The sequence below is a fragment of the Felis catus genome, chromosome B1 (assembly GCF_018350175.1).
Source record: "Felis catus isolate Fca126 chromosome B1, F.catus_Fca126_mat1.0, whole genome shotgun sequence".
Taxonomy (NCBI): Eukaryota; Metazoa; Chordata; class Mammalia; order Carnivora; family Felidae; genus Felis; species Felis catus.
The window spans coordinates 160,633,757-160,655,917 of record NC_058371.1 but is presented as its reverse complement, the minus strand read 5'-3'; the positions used below and the strand labels follow the sequence as shown (position 1 = coordinate 160,655,917).

General features: G+C 39.0%; 2 protein-coding genes across 6 annotated transcripts in view; both read right to left on the bottom strand.

Annotated features, from left to right (window-relative positions):
* Positions 1–1,251, bottom strand: part of CLOCK (clock circadian regulator) — a 130,048-nt gene extending 128,797 nt beyond the window's left edge. For 3 of the 4 annotated variants that reach the window (XM_045056358.1, XM_006931114.5, XM_019829486.3), the window contains exon 1: positions 1,108–1,251. The gene's annotated coding sequence lies outside the window, so the exon portion shown is untranslated. Of the gene's footprint in view, positions 1–809; positions 962–1,107 lie in introns of those variants that run through there. The other variant, XM_023253096.2, reaches the window with a different exon arrangement.
* A 6,814-nt stretch (positions 1,252–8,065) lies between these two features.
* Positions 8,066–22,161, bottom strand: part of PDCL2 (phosducin like 2) — a 35,805-nt gene continuing 21,709 nt past the window's right edge. The window contains exons 4-6 of one of the 2 annotated variants that reach the window (XM_006931113.5): positions 18,362–18,505; positions 11,678–11,886; positions 8,066–8,250 (exon numbers count right to left, since the gene is read on the bottom strand). In XM_006931113.5, coding sequence (XP_006931175.1) covers positions 8,093–8,250; positions 11,678–11,886; positions 18,362–18,505 — 511 coding nt within the window. In that variant the 3' untranslated portion in view covers positions 8,066–8,092. The remainder of the gene's footprint in view (positions 8,251–11,677; positions 11,887–18,361; positions 18,506–22,161) is intronic. The other variant, XM_045056360.1, reaches the window with a different exon arrangement.

Here is a 22,161-nt window from a genome sequence, read left to right as displayed (position 1 = left end):
ATGTAAGCTCTGCAGCGCTACGTGTTGGAAATTACACACCGGGGGCCAGAGCGCAGGACCAGCTACACACAGACTACAGCTTCTCGGGCGGAAAGGGATCTAGAACAGCCAGCTGCGGTGGTGACAAGGCGCAGGGAGGCGCAGGGAGGCGCGGGGAGGCGCGGGTCGCCAGAAGGAAGACCTGGCGCAGCGCCTCGAGCGCCCGAACCCGCGCAGTTGCCCGAGCCGGACGCGCGGAGCCGCGCGCTCCCCGGGAACCGAGCCCCGGAACCACGACCACTAACGGAACCAGCCCACGGGCGGCGGCCGCCGCTCGGACTGCGGACCGCGGCGCGCGGGCCGGCAGGGCGGGGGTTCCCCGGAGGAGCTGGCCGCCCCGGCGCCCCATTGGGCGCCGCTCCAAACGTGCCCGAGTTGTGACAGGAATAAAGTGGGTCACAAGGCCTAGCGGGTCCCCAGCGAAAGCCCTCTCTGCACCGCGTCTCCGGCTTTCCCGGCCGCCCTGCCGCTGGAATCGGCCCCAGCCCCGGGGCGCGCTCTAGCCACCTGGCCCCACCGTGCACCCCAATCCCGCCCCTGCCCCGCAGGTAACCCCAGCAGCCCAGAGGGCCCCTCAGCTAGGGTGCGACTCCACCCCAACTCCCGGGAAAAGGCACACTAGGGCGATAAGCAAAACTTGGGCTTTAGCTCCCGCCTTCCCCTCCCTTGGCCGCCGCCCCCCCGGCCACACACACACACACACACACACACACACACACACACACGCACACACACCGCCCCCCGCTCCCTCCCCTTCCCCGCGCTCTCACCGTGTAGCTTGCGGCGGCTCCGGCTTCTTCCCTCCCCCACCCTGGAGTCTGGCTGCGGTGACTCGGAACCACTAACCCGGCAGCGTCCAGGAGACACCGCGGCTCCAGCACAAGCAGCACCTGGGGTTGTGAGTAGCGCCCCCCACCCACCTCCAAAAAATTCACCGCTACTGCCGCCCGCTCCTCCCCCTCCCTTCTCCTCCCCTCCTCCACCGGCACTAGGAGCACGCATGCGCCGCCGAGGCAAGCCTACCGACGGACTTCAGGCCCCGGGCCCACCCGGTGGGACGCCACTCACCAAGAGCGCGCACGCGTCGGCGGCCAGATTTCCTTCGCGCTCTCACTCTCGGGGGTTTCCTTTTTAAGCCGGTAGCCGCAAACCTAGTCTGTGATTGCGCTCCCTGCCAGCGCATGCGTCGTCAGTGACCCTCGCGGGCTCCGACCGCCGGCGCTCTGAGTTTGCCCCTCCCCTCACTCTCCCTTTCCCCGGCGCAACTCGATGCGCATGCGACTTGCCCCGTTAGGCAGCGCCGAGCCGCGGAGGGGATCCCGGGCGCCGAGGAGACTCCGGCTCCCTTGAGCCGTGCGTCTGCGCCGTCCGCGGAGGGAGACCGGTATTTCCTCGGCGCCCCCTACTCCGCACTCGTTACTGGAAAGCCGGGGAGGCGGGGCCTGGTCGGATCGGGGGAATCGTTGGCATTAGGTCCGGGCGGCTTTGGCTTTCGCCTATGGCAGGGAGCGAGGAGGCGGAGGAGGTGGAGGGAGAGCTTCTTGCTGGATGAGGCATCCGTGGGTGCAAAAGGAGACCCTCTCCCTTTTAAAAAGCAAATCCCTTTGCCAACAACGCCAGGGAAGATTTTCTGGGTGTTGGCAGGCGGAAGACTTTTTTCATTCACCAGCGGCATCGCTCGTGTTTCCTCTCTTGGGGCTGGGAGAGGTTGTTTGCGAAGGTGGATGGACATCCAGAGATATCTTTTTCTTCTCTCTGGAAGGAGCAAGGCTCGTGTTTCTTATTGGTGGGTGGGCCTGCGGAGACCGGATATGCGCCAGTGGCTGGAGGAGGGAGGTAAAAGAAGGTCAAGATGTGTTCCTTCGGAGTTTTTCACCTGGCCTTAAAAACCTGGTGACAATATAATGGCAGATGAGGGATGAAGCAGTGAGGATACACCAGGACCTAATCTGCACGGCTTCCCTTATTAGAAAAGCATGTGAATACTTCCTACTTACTTTAGGGGAAATTACTTCCATTGATGCTTATAACACACTTGGTCCATACGGGAAAGCACGTTTCAGTAGTTGTCAGTGATTGGAAAAGAAGGCTTTACAGCCCTAATTCCTAGTATTTTTCATGTTTTAGTGAATGTCTTTTGGATTTACAATAGAAACCATCTTCTTGTTTCAAAATTGCTCCCTTCAAGGTAACATTCATCTCAGTAAGCATTTATGATTCTTGCAGAAAAAGAAAAAGAACATCAAAATTGGGGAACTTATCCCTGATCCTTCACCTGAGGATTTTAACCACTCCATCATATAGCAGACATTTTTGCCTGTTAAATATTCATTTTCTATTCCAATAATTCCTCTTGGAGAACTATTCACTCAGTCCATTATGGCTGGGGCAGTGAAGGAAGGAAGGAAGGAAGCCAGTGAAGGAAGCATATTTGAGTTGATCTGCCTTAGGCTGGAGTTACCAAGTAGGGTGCTCTCTCTGCCAATGGATTTAAATCTGGAAAAATGAAGGCCTGAAGCCATCTTTCCACTCATGGATTATTCTAAGAAAGAAGGCAACGTGGAAAAAAGCGGATTCAAAGATGGAGATTTGGCCTTGTTAGCATTTAATGCCCTGAACCCAACGTGGGCCAGATAACTGGAAATTTCAGTTAAATTAGTTCTTTCATGTGTCTGTTTTATTGCTTAAACTAGTGAGAGGTTTTCTGTCACTTGCTATCATGAATCCTAAAGGATGCTGGTAGTAGGAGAGCAGGCAAGGTTAATAATATGGATAAGGTAGGTTGCAGCCAGACCAGAGGGTTTGCATGCTTCCCCTATGACATGGATGTTTATATTCTAGAGAAAGTGATCCCTCCTCAGATTCTACCTCATCTAGAACTCCTATCTTCAAAAACACCTTTGCCCTTTTAATGGTTCCATTATACTCTTAGTCACTAGTATCAAATCACGTTCATCTTTGACTCCTTCCTCTCTCATTTTCTGTATTTAATCATTTACCAAGACCAATTGATAATCCTCTGTTTTTTTCTGCTCAGTCCTCTGCCACTGCTTGAACATTTCCCCAGTTCAGTTCACAGTTTATCTGTTCTCCCCATATTCTCTCCAAGAAGAAAACTGAATCAGATATTTCTAATAACTTTTCCAACTTCTAGATTCTACTTTTCCCTAAGAAAAATCCTGCTTCATAGTTTCACAGATCCTAAACAACAATTTATGTAATTTAAATATTCTGTTAATTCTTTCTCATATACCTTGCTGTTACTTAAACAGCATTTCCAGCACCCTTTCCAACTGATTCTCCTAGTTGATGTCTTGATAGAGACAATATAATTTAGTTGTTAAGAGTACAGAATTGGAAACTAAAACTGCTGGATTGCAATCCCAACCCACCACTTAATATCTACATGACTTTGAGCAAGTTATTTCTCTGTTCTTCACATTCCTCATCTGTAAAATGAGGATAGTAGCAAACCTGTCTCATGGGATAATTGAGATACAGAAAATAGATGTAAGGGTGTGTGTGTGTGTAATAGTACCTGGTACATAAGAGATCCCATGTAAGCGTTGGCTATTACAAATGATATTCCCTTCTGTATGATTCTTACATCTCTTGCTCAAGTCCTCCCCCTAGTTCTTGGGTCCCATCAGTTACAAAGTCCTGTCTATCCTTTCATTGGCATTCCTAGTTTCACCACCATAGTTTAAGGTAAACTGGAACACAGGAAATTTAAGATATGCATAATAGGGAATATAAGAAAAGTTTGTGGCTTTTTTTTAAAGAAATCTCCATGGGTTAGCCAATTTCTAATATTGTTTCTAGATCCTTTAAAATAGAGGGCAGTACAATAATATGAGGTGGTGATAATAGACTTTGTAGTCAAAGGTCTGGGCTTAAATCCTGACCAGTTCTAAAGTAAGAGACATTGAACAAGTTAAAAGAATTTGTCTGAGCTTCAGAGCATTTATCTGTAAACATAGAATAAGCATCTCAGAGAATTGTGATGATCAAATGTAAATTATAAACTGCTACATAAAGGTTTAGTAGTAAGGATGATGGTTTTTGATGTTTACAATTTGTTGCTGGAAACCTAGGAATGGTTGAAATGACTCATCAATTTTGTTTTATTTTTTTTTAACAGTAACTTTTTAAAAAATTTTTTTAAATTTTTTTTTTGAGAGAGAGAAAGAGAGTGAGCAGGGGAGGGGCAGTGGGAGAGGGAGACACAATCCAAAGCAGGCTCTAGGCTCTGAGCTGTCAGCACAGAACCTGATGCAGGGCTCAAACTCACAAAACCTGAGATCATGACCTGAGCTGAAGTCGGATGCTTAACCAACTGAGCCACCCAGTTCAGCCGCCCCTGAAATGACTCATAAATTTGTAACTCCAGCCTACACCTCTCCTTTGGGCTCCATACACTTATGTCCAATTGCCTACCTGATGTCTCCTCTTGGGTATCTCAAATATCTTGCGTGCCCCCTTCAATCTGTTCTGTACAGAGCAGCATGAATATTCTTTTGGAAATAAGAATGAAATCGTATGCTCCTACTTGAAACCCTTTTGCTTCCCATTCCATTCATACTCCTAATCATGGTCCTAACACCCAGTTTGATCTAGCCCTTGCTATATCTCCAAACTTATGTTCTTCATTTTTTACTTTTCCCATAACAGTCCCCACCTAGAAACTGCCTTTAGTTCCTTGCTAATCTCTCTCTGTTCTCAGGCTTTGGCACATGCTGTGCCCTTGCTTGGACTACCCTCCTACCTTTTCTCGGCTGGCTCCTCCTCAGTCTTCATGTCTCAAAAATCTAACTACCCTATTTAAGTAGGTCTCCTATGTCTCACCTCCTCCCTCCCCCACAGAGTACCCATAGTTACTGTCTATTGTTGTGCCCACTCTTTCCTCAATGATACTTATTAAGTTACATGTATGTTTGACTTTTGTTTTTAACTAACAACTCCACCACTACATGGTACTATGAACTATGTGCTTTCTCCACCACTGAATTTGGAGCATCTATTTCAGTGCCTGAGGTGAATGAATAAACAGATGAATGAATAAATGAGATAAAAGGAATAACATGCTAGTAATAAGTTTTTAGGATCTTCTTTATATCCTAGATTATGACGGCAGGCAGATTATAATGTTGTGAGGAACTAGCCTTAGGGGCACCTGGGTGGCTCAGTCAGTTAAGCGTCAGACTCTTGATTTCAGCTCAGGTCACAATTTCACGGTTTGTGAGATTGAGACCCACGTCAGGCTCTGTGCTGACAGCATGGAGCCTGCTTGGGATTCTCTCTTTGTCCTTCTCTCTCTGCCCCTCCCCTGCACATGCATGCTCTCTCTCCCTCTCAAAAATAAATAAAAATAAATTAAAAAAAAAAGAATTAGCCTTCATAATGTTAATAATGTGTTTTAAAGTACAAAGGGGAGATAAACTGAAATCAAGTAATGAAATTGATAACAACTCTTAATGACCAAAAATGTGGAGAAAGAGTTCAAGAATGCACTCAAGATGTCTTAAAGGGGTTTGCTGTCCAACTGCTCAATCACCTAAGGATCTCGTTAAAATAAAACTTCCAATTTGGTTAGTCTGGGATGGGGCCTGAGATTCTGCACTTCTAACTAGCCTCCAGGAATGCTGCAAATTCCAGGACCACACTTTGACAAACAAGGCACTGTAAAGTAGGGGAAGGGAATTTCAACAGAGCATGGTTGGCAGGCAGGAAGGAATAGAGAAAAATATTAGGTTGGGATATATGCAATACCTATTTTTTTTGTAGGTCCAAAACTGTTGGATGTTGGCAATTAAAAAAAATAAAATAAAAATCCACTCAATAAAATGGGAAACAATTATAAATAATTTATCCACCTTCTGACAAACATTTTATACCTTACTTAAATGAGAATGTAAATGAAATAGCATATGGACGTAGTACTGACCTGGGATGGCCGCCATGAGTACTTGCCAGAAGAATGTGTGGGTGTGGGTGTGGGCATGTGCACATCGTTTGAAACAGACTGTGACTGGAATCACAACCAGCCACTTAAAACATGCTATAATTTTATGATTTTTACAAATATGAAAGTCTTCATGAACTGTTCTTGTGGAAAAAAAACTTACTGCCACCTGGTGGATTTGAGTTAAGATCTTATTAAAAGGGAAATCTATCTTTTTAATTCAGGTATCTTAAATACTACTAATACTTCTTCTATTAATTTTAACTTAAAGAAAATAGATAAATATGTATTTACTAGACAAAAAAAGATTACATTTAGGAGGACTTTTTGCATTTGGTTTTAACTGGAGATACGATAATGTTCATATTTATATGCATTACATAGTGTTAAAATTACATTTTAACTTTATAATATGGCTTTTCATTCACAAACTATTATCCTAATTAAAAATGTATCCATGAGTTTGTTAAAGAGAATTGCAGCAGTTGGGTCAGTATAGGTAATTATTTCTGTTACACGTGTGCACAATGTTACAAAAAAAAAACACACACACACAAAAAAACCCATTGTGTGCAACCCTTAACTTTCCCTCCCTTCATCCCAAGATGTATGTTTTTTCAAAAGCCCTTCTGAGCTACCTCAGAAGAAAGGGATCTCCCTGATCCTTTGCAAAATTAGATCATTTGATTTTATTCTACCTGTTAACCCAATTCAAATCTGTATTTAACTTTCCTCCCACTTCCTCATTCTCTGAGCCTCTGTGATTCCTACTTCCTCCACCCCCAAGAGCAGCAGACTCTTTTCTTGACTCCGTGTTAAACTGTCTCAATTCTTACCAATTTATTTTTGTAATTTAATCATTCAAACTTAGCCTAGATTGTCTCACAAACATCAGTGAACATCCACAATCAGAATGATGGGTCCTTAATACAAAGTAGAATAATAAAATCTGTCATTGAACATTGTATTCTGAATTTACCACTCTTTTCTCTGAAAATGCTGTTCATTATTAAGCCAAGATAAAACATCCTGTAAGTCTTCTGCAATGTCCTAATATTATATATTTTTCCATGATGAATTCTTCTGTGATTACTATTAAAACATAGGCAAGTCTCACATATATTTTTCTCATTTCTCCTCATTTAGAAACTTTACTTATCATCTGATAAGTAAAGTTCTACTGATTCTATCATCTATCAGTGAGAGTACTTAGTAATTTTCTAACTTTGTAACAGAACTATTAAAAACAATAATCATGAGTGGAGATCTTTCTTATGTACTTTTCAGAATCCTTAAATTGCGTTTTTCTATTGAGTGGTTAATTTTTTTTTAATTTTTTTTTTTAGTGTTTATTTATTTTTGAGAGAGAGAGAGAGACAGACAGAGGGCAAGCAAGGGAGGGGCAGAGAGAGAAGGAGACACAGAATCGGAAGCCGGCTCCAGGATCTGAGCTGTCAGCACAGAGCCCGATGTGGGGCTTGAACCCACAAACTGTGAGATCATGGCCTAAGCTGGAGTCAGACACTTAACCGACTGAGCCATTCAGGAGCCCAAGTGGTTAATTTTTTTAACAGCTAAGAGATCTCAAAGAAAAAGTATATAGTTACAAATTTAAGTATTTTTCACTCAAGGCCCCTAAGTAATAAACTTTAAAATCTCTCAATGTAGGGGTGCCTGGCTGGCTTAGTAGAGCATGTGACTCTTGATATCAGGGTCTGAGTTCAAGCCCCACACTGGGTGTAGAGCCTACTTAAAAAATATTTAATAACAAAAATTTAAAAATAAAAATAAAAGCTATTGATGTAATTGAAATGAAATTTAAGGTCATCTTTCATTATTTTTATTCATAGGCCTCTTTGGGGGTAAGCAACACAGAGGACTTGTGGGTCAAAAAAAGGATAAACCACAGGGTCCAGTACAAATTCTGGTTTTGTTGGAGGCAATAAATTCTGAAATACCTGAAAGTTTTTGAAATGATATATAAGCTATAATTCTAATATAAAAATAAAACAAATCTATAAATTTTCTGATCTCTATAAAGGCATTGACAAAACAGTATATAAATACTTTGAAGCTATTTATTAAATATTTCTATTTGGTATCATCATTATCACTGCTTGAACTATTAGTGTCATCATAAAGAGAAGTGTTTCTAATTGAAGATACCATCACATCTACAATGCCTTTTTTGGGGTTTTCTTCTAAATCAGTCTGTATCGCTCCAACTTCTGCTAGTTTCCATTCAAGTTCTGCAATAAATAACCCATCATTAAATCAGATAAAAATCTTGGAAAATAAAAAGAATTTCTCATCTATATGAAACAGTAGTTGATGCTAATAAAAAATTAATGTGTATATTTAGATATATTTAGAACTGAGTGACTGTGAAAGGACTACAATATCAAAATACACATTGGATACAGCAAAGTTATACTTAAAGGGAGAAATTACGGCTAAGATGTTTATTTTAAACATCTTAAAATTGACTTAAAATAAGTGGCTTAAAATTTTAAATCAAGAAGCTAGGAAAAGAACAATAAAGTAACCCCCCCCCAAAAAAAAAACTGAAAGAGGAATATAATGAAGACTTTAGCAAAAGTAGAAAAAATCAGTATATGTGACCAACAAAATCAAAAGCTGGTTCTTTGAAGAAACTAATAGACATACCTCAGGCAAAAATGACCACAAAAGGGAAAAAAATAAATTCATATAAAGAATTTACATGGGACATAGTCAGGGTAAAGATTCTAATATGGCTACGAGACTATGAAAAACTTATGCCAACACATTTGAAAACTTTAATGGAAAAATTTTAATAAAAATATGAATACCAAAAATATATCTGAGAGAAACCAAAAGAATTTAACTGATAGCCAAAAACCCCAATCCCTGAAAATTCATCATTTTGTTACATTTATTCCTAAGTACTGTATAGACAAACAGAATATTTATGAAGCAAATTATAAAACACACTCTTGAGGAAAATTATAAAATATGTTACAAAATGTGATATATATATCTGTGAGGAAAATTACAAAAACCATAAAGGACCAAAATAAATGATGAGATCTATCTCATTCATGGGTAGGAACATTCACTGTTATTGGATATCAAGTCTCCCAACAATATATAAATATGATTCTAATAATCAACAGAATTTTTCACATAAGTTGACTAATTCCAACATCTACATGAACTTTTGAAAAAGACTTGCCCTACTAGAGACAACTAGGTTGTTATAAAGCTATAGTAATAAACACAGTGCTGTGTTGAGACAAATAGTAGAGGTGTATTAGAGACTTCAGAAATACATTGAAGCATTTTGGGAACCATGAAAAATGACATTAGGAAACATTAAAAATCAGTGGAGAAAACACCTCACATATATTAGAATGGTACTATACAAAACACACACACACACACACACACACACACACACACACACAGAAAACAACAGATGTTGGCAAGGATGTGGACGAATTGGAACTCCTCTGCCCTGTTGGTGGCAGTGTAAGATGGGGCAGCCACTGTGCAAAACACTATGCTATTTCTCAAAAACTTAAAATAGAATTACTATATAATCCAGCAATTCAACTTCTGAATAAATACCCAAAAGAATTGAAGGCAGGGACTAGAACAGATTATTTTTGTACATTTACATTCATAGCAGCATGATTCATAATGGCCAAAGAGTAGAAGCAACCCAAGTGCCCATGGACAGATGAATGGGTAAACAAAACATGGTCTAAACATAAAATGGAATATTATTCAGCCTTAAAAAGGAAGGAAATTCTGACAAATGCTGTAATATGAATGAACCTTAAGGACATTATGCTAAGTGGAATAAGCCAGTCACAAAGGGACAAATACTGTATCATTCATTTATATGAGGTACTGAGAGTAGCCAAATTCATAGAATCAGAAAGTGGACGGTGGTTGCCAAGACTAGAGGAAAAGGGAAATGAAGGGGGCTATTGTTCAGTGGGTATAGAGTTGCAGTTATACAAGATAAAAAGTTCTAGAGATGGATGATGGTAATGGTTGCACAACAGTGTGAATGTACTTAATGACACTGAACTATATACCTAAAAATGGCTAAATAAATAAGTCCTGGGGATGTAATGTACAGCATAGTAACTACAATTAATAATACTGTATTGTATATTTTAAAAATTGTTAAGATAAATGGATACATTTCATGTTATGTGCATTTTACAACAATTTTTAAAAAATGTTTATACACACACAAAAAAACCCCAAAAAAACACAGATGAGATCACATACTACTCATGATAGTGATTGCCTCCAGGGAGACAGGGAGGAGAATGGGACTAGGAATGAAAATCTAGGTAACTTCAACTATATCTATAATGTTTATTTGAGCAACAAAGAAACAACTCAAGCAAACATGAATACATGTTCACATTTGTTATTTTTGGCAGTAATTGATTACATGAATGTTTATTATTGTTTGTACTCTTATGTATTAATTTCTTTTATTTTTTTTAACATTTATTTATTTTTGAGAGATAGCACAAGGAGGGAGACACAGAATCCAAAGCAGGGCTCCAGACTCTGAGCTGTCAGTGCAGAGCCCGATGCAGGGCTCAAACTCACAAACTGTGAGATCATGACCTGAGCCGAAGTTGGTGGCCCAACCAACTGAGCCACCCAGGTGCCCCTGTATTAATTTCTTTCAAATTAAAGGGATGAGGTCCAATGACTTTAACATGATGGTGTGAGAAAAAGATTTTAATAAAATAGAATTAAAGCAGTTCTAAGAAATGACTAGATCAAAGATATGGCCTTAGAAGTAGGTTAGGAAGTGGGTGCCTGGGTGGCTCAGTCGGTTAAGCATCGGACTTTGGCTCAGGTCATGATCTCATGATCTGTGAGCTGCAGCCCTGCGTCAGGTTCTCAGGGCCTGGAGCCTGTTTCAGATTCTGTGTCTCCCTCTTTCTCTGCCCCTCTCCTGTCATGCTCTGTCTCTCTCTCAAAAAAATAAAACATTTTTAAAAAGTAGGTTAGGAAATAAAAATTCTTAAAGAAGATAAAATTATAAAGTATTGTGCTGTGTACAATGGAAAAGAAAATAAAGGAAATTGATTAACAAACTTGGATAGAATGTGGATAAGTGAAAAATACATTAAGAAAATACGCTACAGAAATTTCGTAGAGAAGAGGAAGACAAGATTATGAATTGGTCCAAAATCACACAATGAGCAAAATGGAAATCTAGGAAAACCACGAAGGAATAGGGCATGGAAGGAAGAATAAAGAATGGTGGGGTATTTTGGGTATAGGGAAGGAGTATGAGACAAAGAATAAAGGCACAAATGAGTAAGGTATGTCTGTGGTAGTGACTAAAGACCAGCCTGGCTGGAACAGAAACTAGAAAGCACTGGAGAAACATAGCTGGATAGGTGGGCTGAAATGCTCAAGCAGAAGATTTTGTATTTTTAACTGATTTGACACAAGGAACTATTAAGGGTTTAAGCAAGTGGATGTTATAACAAGAGTATTATTGAGGAAAATTAATCTGGAGACATAGAAGAAGACACCAGAAGCTAGAGGAAAAAAACCTTATGTTTTATGAAAATAAACTTTCATGTTACTTGTTAATTTGTGGAAGTTTTCACCTGTTTTTAATAAACATTTTAAAAATAATATCATTACCTTCTAGCTTGAGATTTATCCCTCCACATTCTATAATTCCAATGAATTTGCCTTCTATCTGACCGTTTTTATAAACAAAAATTGTTGGTAAACAATTGTCATGGTAGTGTTGAATACAACTATTCACGATGGCTTTAACAAATTTAGTTTCTGGAAACTTTCTTGCTAGAAGACTAAGATGCTGGTTAACCAACAAACACATTGGGATGCTAAAAAGAAAAATAATACACAATATCTTTAAAAACAGACTACTTATCTCAATCTAATGAAGTAAGTGAAACATCTTCATGACAAAAATATAGCTTTGGATATTCTTTTAATGTAACAGCATATCAACTTTTATTCTCTACTATTACCTTTAATGAGTATGAACCAACTGCAAAGTCCTCCCATATTAATTACAAACACAATTACAGCCTGGGAGTGAAGCTTGCTGCCATGGGAATTTGATGCCTAACTAAGGCTAACCACATGTGACTTAGCATCAATTTAATCAAGCCAGTTCCTACTTTATAGGACCCGGGGGGGGGGGGGGAGGGGGGGAACACACTTCTAGGGAATCCTTGGCAATTCTAAGTTTAAACAAGAAGTTCCAACTCTTATGACCGCTTTAGGCTTATTTCCACAAGAGATTATCACATCCAAACTGTCTTATCTCAAACTTCCTTGAATTTCTTGACTCAAACATACTTCACCCACACTTTTCTTTGACATCCCACTCCATGCAGCATGCTGTTCCCTATTATCCAGAACTATTCCCTATCAGATATTTAAGGGGCACCTGGCTGGCTCAGTCAGAAGATCATGCGACTCTTAATCTTGGGGTTGTGAGTTGAAGCCCCACCTTGGGTATAGAGATTACTAAAAATAAATACATTTTCCAAAAACATTGATTGGAACTGTAACCAGAACCTGCAATTCTTCTAGCTCTATCACTTCACTCCCATTATACCCACTCTTCAGTCTCTTTTCTCTATCACTCACAGCTTTATCAAACTGTTTCAGAGTTACTCCTTTACTTTATCCCATATGTCTTCCATTTCCTGTGGGACCTTTCTCTGCTTGTTATTCTGCCCTCTTTTTTCCTGTTTTTTTTTTTTTCAGTCTTCTCCACTTTCTTTTTTTTTTTTTCTTCTTAATCTATTTTGAGAGAGAGAGAGAGAGAGAGAGAGAGAGAGAGAGAGAGTTGGAGAGGGGCAGAGAGAGGAAGAGAGAGAGAATGCCAAGCAGGCTCTGTACTGTCAGCGCAGAGCCCAACTCAGGGTTCAAACTCATGAACTGAGATCATGACCTGAGCCGAAACCAAGAGTTGGACGCTTAACCTACTGAGCCACCCAGGCGCCCCCAGTCTTCTCTACTTTCTATAAATATATTCAAGTTACTAATTTTTTTTTAGACTTCCTTACAACTCTGTCTTCTTCAGATAGCTATTCTCTCTCCTTTTCATAGTCCAAATAAAAAAGAAAATAATCATCTCTATGCCCTGTTCACTTCCTTTCTTGAAAGGTTCTCCTTTTTTGGCTTTTGTGATAACACTTTCTATTAATTTCCTTTTTACTTCTTTGACTTCCTTCTTCTGTCTATGCCTCAAATGTAGGCATTCTTCCTGGACCCTCTTCTCATACTAGACACATTCACTGTACAATCTTATCCATTCTGATAGCACTGATGAACTGCATCTCCCCTCCTCTTTCAAAGAAAAAAAAACCCTGCTATATATGTATATATTATACATTTCTTCTGTATTTTCTCAGTTTAGCACTCAAGCCAAAAGCCTCTTTTCTCTACAACATCTAACCAGTAATCAAGTCAGGTTGCTTCTACCTCCTTATACCTATCCTCTCCTCTTTCTCTCCATTACTTTATTCCTTTCCTTTCTTATCTGAGCTGCATCAGATTGTCCTAAATAGTCTGTTTCCAGGCTTGGTTCCCAAAATTCATCCTTGACCCTGCTGACAAAGTGAGCTCAGCATGAAAATCTCATCATGTAACAACTGCCCTTCCCTCTAGCTTACCTCCATGGCTCCTCACTGCCTTTAGAATAAAGTCTGGGCTCCTCTGTGTAGCTTTCAAGGTTCTTAGTGGTCTCCCCAGCATTCTGCTTTGCCTCCTACCATTACTTAAAACCCTCCAAAGTAAGATACTGTATCTTATTTCTGTATCCTTCTTCAAGCTGTACCTCTATCTAATACACCCCATTCATCCTGTTTACTTCCTCCTTGGGGAATCTTATTTTTTGAGGCCAAGACCAAGAGTTACACACTCTATAGAAAGTTCCACACGTCCCTCTTTGCAAGGATAAATCTTACTACTCCCTCTTCAGTACTTTTATTCTACTATGTATAGAATTCAATTCTAGCATGTAGACCTTATTATTATGTTTAATTGTCTTTCTCTACTATATTGAAATTTCTTTAATGACAGACAGATGTCTTAACATGCCTTTTGCATCTCCAGCATCTACAAAATCCTCAGACATCCTCTTAATACTAGACAATGTTGTATATCAATTTATAGAGCAAGAAACAAAGCTAAGAAAAACAAATTAAATGTATTATACATTTAATTTACATTTCAGAATATATAACATCATTCATTTTGATAATTATAACCTGCTACAAATCTAGATCCTGCTTTATTTTAGTGGGTGGCCTACTTTAATATTAGAAATGTACTGCCTAACTTATCAGTTTTCCACACAAAGCAAGAACACAAATTGACTTTATAAGTTTCAGTTTTTCTCAAATAGGTGAAATGCACCCACTAAATTAGATATCTAATTCAAAGGGATTTTTATCATTCCTGTCAGAATGAGAGCTGAGTCGGTATAGCAGACTTATGGGGTATGTGATATGAATGGCAGAAGGCAGGTGGACATTGATGGTGATAGTGAAAAGTGTGGAATTAGAAAAGTATGGTGTTGGGGCACCTGGGTGGCTCAGTCGGTTAAGTGTCCGACTTCGGCTCAGGTCACGATCTCACGGTCCGTGAGTTCGAGCCCCACGTCGGGCTCTGGGCTGATGGCTCAGAGCCTGGAGCCTGCTTCCGATTCTGTGTCTCCCTCTCTCTCTGCCCCTCCCCCGTTCATGCTCTGTCTCTCTCTGTCTCAAAAATAAATAAAAACGTTACAAAAAAAAAAAAAGAAAAGTATGGTGTCATAGATTATGGTGCAGGGAGAAAGTGCTTGTCTGAAGACAATTCTGACAGCAAATGGTAAGGGAATAAATTTGGTGTTGGAATTCAAGGGCCAGAATTTAACCCCAGAAGAGCTATAAAATATAAGAGAGACCTCTGACATTAGCACATGAATTAAGGGCCTTTTTATGGTCTTCACGTTTTAAAATATGTGTTTGGCATAGGAATGATGTAGAAGCCCAAAATTATAATTTGGGCACAGGTGTAAGATTGGATAAAATCAGAATCAAGGTTGACCAAGCAGCTCAGCTACTAGGCTTACTGGCCCAGGGTGAGTTAGCTTCCCCTAAGGGGACACTAAGCAAGCTGAGCCTTCACTTCGATGAAGAGTTGGCCCAGTTCCATAAATTTAACAGCAAAAAGACATTAAAATTATAGAACTTAGGAACCCAGTTAAAAAACAAGCTCTTATGTTCCTATAACATTTATAGAAGGTAGCTAGAAATACAAATATGTTTAAGTTATATTCCACTTCACAAGATGAAATTATGAGTAAATCCATTAAGTTAAAAACTAGACTTTTCTAAGGACTATTTGTAATATAAATAATTTTTTTTCTGTTTTATAAATTTTATTATAGGGGCGCCTGGGTGGCTCAGGTCATGATCTCACGGTTGTGAGATTGAGTTCCACATCAGACTCTGTGCTGGGCATGGGGCCTGCTTTTGGGATTCTCTCTCTCTCCCTCTCTCTGTGCTCCTCCTCTACTCATGTGCTTGCTCTCTCTCTCTCTCTCTCTCTCTCAAATAAAAATAAAAAGAGATTAATTTGATTATAGATTAATTTTCTTAAAATGTATGTTCTATAGCAACACATGAATACATTTTCTTAGTGTCAAGAAAAAAAATATTTTATGTAACTATCTTAGATTGAGTGCCCTCTGAGGTCACAAACACTTAAAATATTATTTTAAGGGGCGCCTGGGTGGTTCAGTCAGTTGAGTGCTAGACTTCGGCTCAGGTCATGGTCTCACAGTTCGTGGGTTCAAGCCCTGCGTCAGGCTCTGTGCTGACAGCCTGGAGCCAGCTTCAGATTCTATGTCTCCCTCTCTCTCTCTCTTCCCCTTCTCAGCTCCCTCTCTCTCTCTCTCTCAAAAATAAATAAATGTTACAAAAATTTTTTTAAATATTATTTTAAAAAGATGCTTATCCTTTGAGTCCATCAAAGTTATATGATAGTTTGAAACAGCCTAGCTGAAACTATAACACATCAATCTCTTGCATGAATTTTTGAAAATTATTTGTGAAATTTAATTAATGTATCCAGAAATAACTGTTAAAGTAAATAATTTTATGCCATGGTATGGGCATTCAGAACCAACATCTATTCTGGGTCTCAGAAAAGATATTTAGTAAGCTATCTGTATATAACACTTCTCACGCACAAATCCCATTATTGTAAATGTCCATGTTTCTCATATTTATGCGTGAGAAATCAAAATCAGATAAGTAGTACAAAATCAGATAATGCGAAAGATTCTTTTTAAGGCCTTAAACTACTCAAAAATTAATTACCAAGCATTTTAGTTACAATAACAGTCATGTCTTCTTTTATGGAGCCTGGTGTCCTCTCAAAATTCGTGTGAGGAACTGGTGAGCTAGTAAACAGCAGGGCCCTAATCTGCATAAATTGCTCTGTACAGAGTTTCTCTGAGGACCTGGAGAAAAAAATCTTTTATTCAGAGAATGGATGAAAACAATGAGGGCAATTGGCATCACCTATGTTCCTGGACTGGCTTGGCACCCAGGCAGAGTTGCTGGGACCTAACTCTAGAGAGATTTGTGAAACTCTGGGAGCTTGCAGGATCTCTGTGACACAGAGTTGGGGAATAGGCCACTCTACCCAATTATCATATACCAGGCTGGTAAGGCCTGGGGACACCTGGGTTAAACTTAGTACAAGTAGGCACTACAAATTAACTGCTTGGGGAGTAGAGGTGAGTACGAGGGAATTGTTCTATTAAAAGAGACTTCAGAGACATGATATATCCAAATGTACTGCATGATCCTTAACTGGATCCTTTGTCGATTATTATTAATTTTGGAATTATAACTAATTTTGTTAGGTGAGAAAACAGTATTGTGGTCATATAGAGAAATGCCCTTATATATTGAAGATGCATGCTGAAGTACTCAGGAGTAAAGCTTCACGCTGTGTGTAATTTAGTTTGAAATGATCCTGCAGATGGGTACACAGGCATATACCCACATACAGACAAAAAGATACAAAAATGGCAAAATGTTCATTTTCAAATCTACCTGGCTGGCATTTAGGGTATTCATTTTATCATTCTTTCTACTTTTCAGTATGTTTGAAATTTTCCATAATAAGCTAACAAAAAAATAACTGCCAGAGAATGTCATTTTTCTTTTTCTTTCTTTCTTTCTTTCTTTCTTTCTTTCTTTCTTTCTTTCTTTCTTTCTTTCTTTTTTCTTTTTCTGAGAGAAAGTGTGCATGCATGGAGGAGGGGCAGAGAGAAAGGGAGAGAGAGAGAATCTTAAGCAGGCTCCATGCTCAATGTGGAGCTGGACGGGGAGGTGCTTGACATGGGACTCAATCCCATGACCATGACATCATGAATTGAACCAAAATCAAGAGTTGGATGCTTAACTGACTGAGCCACCCAGGTGCCCCTCTTTTTTTTCTTTTTAATTCATTTACTTATTTAAGTAGTTTCCATACCCAATGTGGGACTCAAACTCACAACTCCGGAGATCAAGAGTTGCATGTTCTTCTAACTGAGCCAGCCAGGTGCCCTGAAAGAGTGTTATTCTTTTAAGAAGTGCCACAAATTCTTTAAATGAGACATGAAAACATATTAAAATATCTAATTTAATCCCTGAAGCCAATTACTCCATTTGTATATTAAGTACACATTAAAAAGGAAGCCACAAGGCCCAAGGTGGAGTCACTTGCCCCCAAGACAGCAAACAAATACTTATTGCAGTTTCGACCTCTCCAGAAGTGGAATTTAATCAATCTGGAATTTTCTGGTTAGTACCAAATGAGGTAATCTGTTACATGGTCTCTCCATTCCCCAAAGGAAGATGAGGTGATCCATCTAATAAGAACACCCCTGTATTCCCCCTAAGAGAAACAATCCTTCCTTTTCTTTTACTAATAACTTCCTGTCCGCCCTCCTTCCTATAAAAGCCTTCCATTTTGTACAACTCTTTGGAGCTCCCCTCTACATTTGTTCTAGATAGGATGCTGCCTGATTCATTAATTGTTTAATGAAGTCAATTAGATCTTCAATTTTACTTGATTTTTACTTGAATTTTGTTTTTTAACATTATGTGTATATATATATATATATATACATACATACATATACATATATACACATACATATGTATGTGTATATACATATGTATAATTTTTCTTTTCTTCAGTGATCTTTGTCATATGCCTTATAAAGCCTCAAAACCAGACATAAATATCTTAAAACATTAGTATATTAACATTTTATAGAAATACTGTGGTAATTACCTTGATCTGTATAAATGAATTATAACTGACACATCTTTTTCTGCATTTGTGACTTCATTCACATACTGATTTCCAGAAATTTCTCTTAATTCCCCAAATTTTTGTTTTATCTTAAGAGCTTTCCATTCCTGTAACCGCTTTTCTCTAATTAAAAAAATAAAATGAAATTACATAAGAAAATTGTTATAGTCTTCAGGTCATTCCTATACACAGAAACAATTCAGGGCGATGAATGTCATGCTAGTACGTATCAAACACTTTAAAGAATGTTAGAATAACTATTAATGCTCTTATAATTCCAATTCCTCTTTTCATACGGGTATTTGTGTTATGAATATTGCAAAGAGGAGTTAGCTATTGACTTTTAAATTTATTTTTATTTAAGGCTAGGTCTTAATCATAGCTATAGAGGGCATTGAGCCAACAAATTCTCATACATACACAGGTTAAATACTAAGGAAGCATATACATAATAATAATAGCTAACATTTATTGAGTGCTTACTATGTTGCCAGGCACTGTTTTAAGTGCACTACATTAACTAATTTAACTTTATCAAGTTAGTACTATTCTCACCCTGTTTACATGCTCTTAACTATCATGCTGAGCTGAACTTCGGTCCAAAGCCTTTGCGAACACGTGTAATTACTTGTTATAACTTTATTGCAGGTAGAGAGGTGGTAGAGAAGGGTGATCACTCTAAGACTAAACTGGGTTTAAATGCCAACTCCTACTTATGAGCAGCATAAGCTCAGGCAAGTTATTTAATCACTCTAAGCTTCAGTTCTGCAACTGCAAATGGGAATAATATTAATACTTATTTACACAGGATTGTTGGGGATTAAATGAGATAACATATGTAGATTTCTTAGGATGGTGCCTAGCACACAATGAGTATTCAATAAATACCCACAGAGGACCTTGAAACTAGTTATTCACCCATAGAGGACCTTGAAACTTTGTTTAAAAACTTTCTCAAAATTTGCATGTTTTGATTTAGTTGTGGAACACTTGGATCCAGAGTTTCTAATACACCTACAAGTTTCTTAAAGGTTACTGATTCCATACCTCTAAGTTATCTGGGAGTACACACTCCTTTCTTTCTCTGTGTATCAACTAGATTTTCTTATTTTGTATATAATGAAAAAAAAAATTTTTAAGTAATCTCCATGTCCAACATGGAGCTTGAACTCACAACTCCAAGATCAAGAGTCACATGCTGTACTGATTGAGCCCACCAGGCCCTTTATTTTCTTATTTTCTGTATTGATGCTCTGGCATCTGGGACCTTGCTGATCCTGGAGGGACTGCCTCTCCCAGGGCTGGGTAATTTCTAAAGATAGCAAATACTCACTGCAGAGCACATTTCTTAAAAGCAAACCAACTAATTCAAAGCCCAATCCTTCAACCACCTCCTTTACTGGCCTGAGGCACTATTCCTATTCCCTAATCTTTCCTGGCCCAGGAATCAGACAACTAGAGGCAGCCTCTACAGCCCAGAGCCTGCCAAAATTATTCAACTTGCCAATCATACATCTGCTCACCCTGCTTAGCTTACCTTTCCCACAGAAATCACAATGAAGAGTTATGTCCATACTATCCCCTCACTCCTTCTGCCTCTTAACCAACTCTGATGCTTCCCTGTATGGCCCTGCATTGTAGGGCATGCCCACTACTCTTGAGAACTGAGTAATAAACTATCTTCACCATGGCAATTATCTCCTGTTCTGTTGGCATGGCCAAACCTAAATCCTGGGTATATTTTAGAACATTCTGTCTTTATTGCATGTGTTAGAACCATATCAGGTAAACCACTCACTTTACATAACAAGTAAATCAAGCAAAATGAAGCCTAGAGAAGAATGCCAAGAACAGGAATTCAAATCTAGGGCCTTCTCACAACTTTCAAACTGAAATCCTTCAATTTTCCCTGTACTGGCTCAGATATTCAGAACTTACAGTTACTCCAAAAATCTTTTGGGAGCCCAGTTTTGTTTGCACTGAGTATTTAACATCACTATCATTAACTTCCCTCAATTTGATCTCACTGGCTTATATCTGCCAAAAATTTCAAAAAGTTTTTGTTCCAGTGATGGCACCATGCCCTACTTAATGGTGTGACTATCTTCCTCCTCTACTTCTGCACCTTCTCCTCCTCATTTTTCTTTGCAATTCAGTAGAATTAAACACCTGGGTTGGTTTTGCCATCAGAAAGGGATATAGTGTTCAACGGCCTCATTTTTCTTTCTCCTTTCTTCTTTTTCTTTTCTTTTCTTTCTTTCTTTTCTTTCTTCTTCCTTCCTTCCTTTTCTTTTCTTTCTTCTTTCTTTCTTTCTTTCTTTCTTTCTTTCTTTCTTTCTTTCTTTCTTTCTTTCTTTCTTTCTTTCTTTCTTTCTTTCTTTCTTTCTTTCCAATGGCCTGCATTTTTCACCTAACAATTATCAGTTGGGATTTACTCACAAAAACAGAAAGCAGCAGAAAGCTTAATCTGGGGGATTAAGTATTTTACACACCACTCAGTATAAAGATGAAGACTCTAGGCTTGGCTACCAAGAATGACTTCCAAAACAACACTCAAAACTGGTCTGCCAAAGGAATGAATAGCTTTCCCTGCTGCAATCCAGAAGCTGGGGAATCTGGAACTACTATTTCAATTGTGTTCTACTATCAACCTACACTGGGGATCAGAAAACCACTACAACAATTATTGTCTCTAGGGACGTACCTTCTTTGCAAAGACTAGAAGAAAGAAGGTACATCTGATGAAGGAGTATTATCTAAAATATACAAAGAACCCTAAAACCTCAACAATCAGAAAACAAACAAACAACCTGATTCAAAAATGGGCCAAAGACCTGAACAGGCAACTCACCAAAAAATAATATTGATGATAAATAAGCATATTAAAAGATACTCCACATCTATGTCATCAAGGAGATGCAAATTGAAACGAGAGAACAACATATCTTTAAATGGCCAAAATCTACAACACTGACACCAAATGATTAAGAGGATGTGGAGCAACAGGAACTCTCATTCATTGCTGGTTGGAATACAAAATGGTCACCTTTTGGAAGATGGTTTGGAGGTTTCTTATATAATTAAACAAACTCTTACCATACGATCCTGCTGTCATGCTCTTTGGTATTTACCCAAAGGAGTGAAAACTATGTCTACACAAAAACTTACACGTGGGTGTTTATAGCAGCTTTAAAATAATTTATCATAGCCCAAACTTGGAAGTAACTCAGATATCCTTAAGTAAGTGAATGGATAAACTGTGGTGTATCCAGATAACGTAGTATTATTCAGTGCTAAAAAGAAATGAGCTCTCAAGCCATGAAAAGACATGGAAGAAACTTAAATGCATATTACAAGTGAAAGAAGCCAATCTGGGAAGGCTACAAACTATGACCCCAACTATATGACCATCTGGGAAGGCAAGGTATGGAGACAATAAAAAAATCAGCAGTTGCCAGAGATTTGCAATGGGGAGGGGACAAATAGGCAGACTACAGAGAATTTTTAGGGTAGTGAAAATACTTTGTATGATACCATAATGATGGATACATCATTATGCACTTGTCCAAACTTATAGAAAATACAACACTAAAAATGGACTGTATTGTATGAACACTGTAGACTTTGGGTGATTCTGATGTATTGATGTAGGTTCATCAATTATAGCAAATCTATCATTCTGGTGGGAGATGTTGATAATGCTGGAGACTATGCATTTGCTGGGGCAGGGGGTATATTGGAATCTCTATACCTTCCACTCATTTTGCTGTGAATGTAAA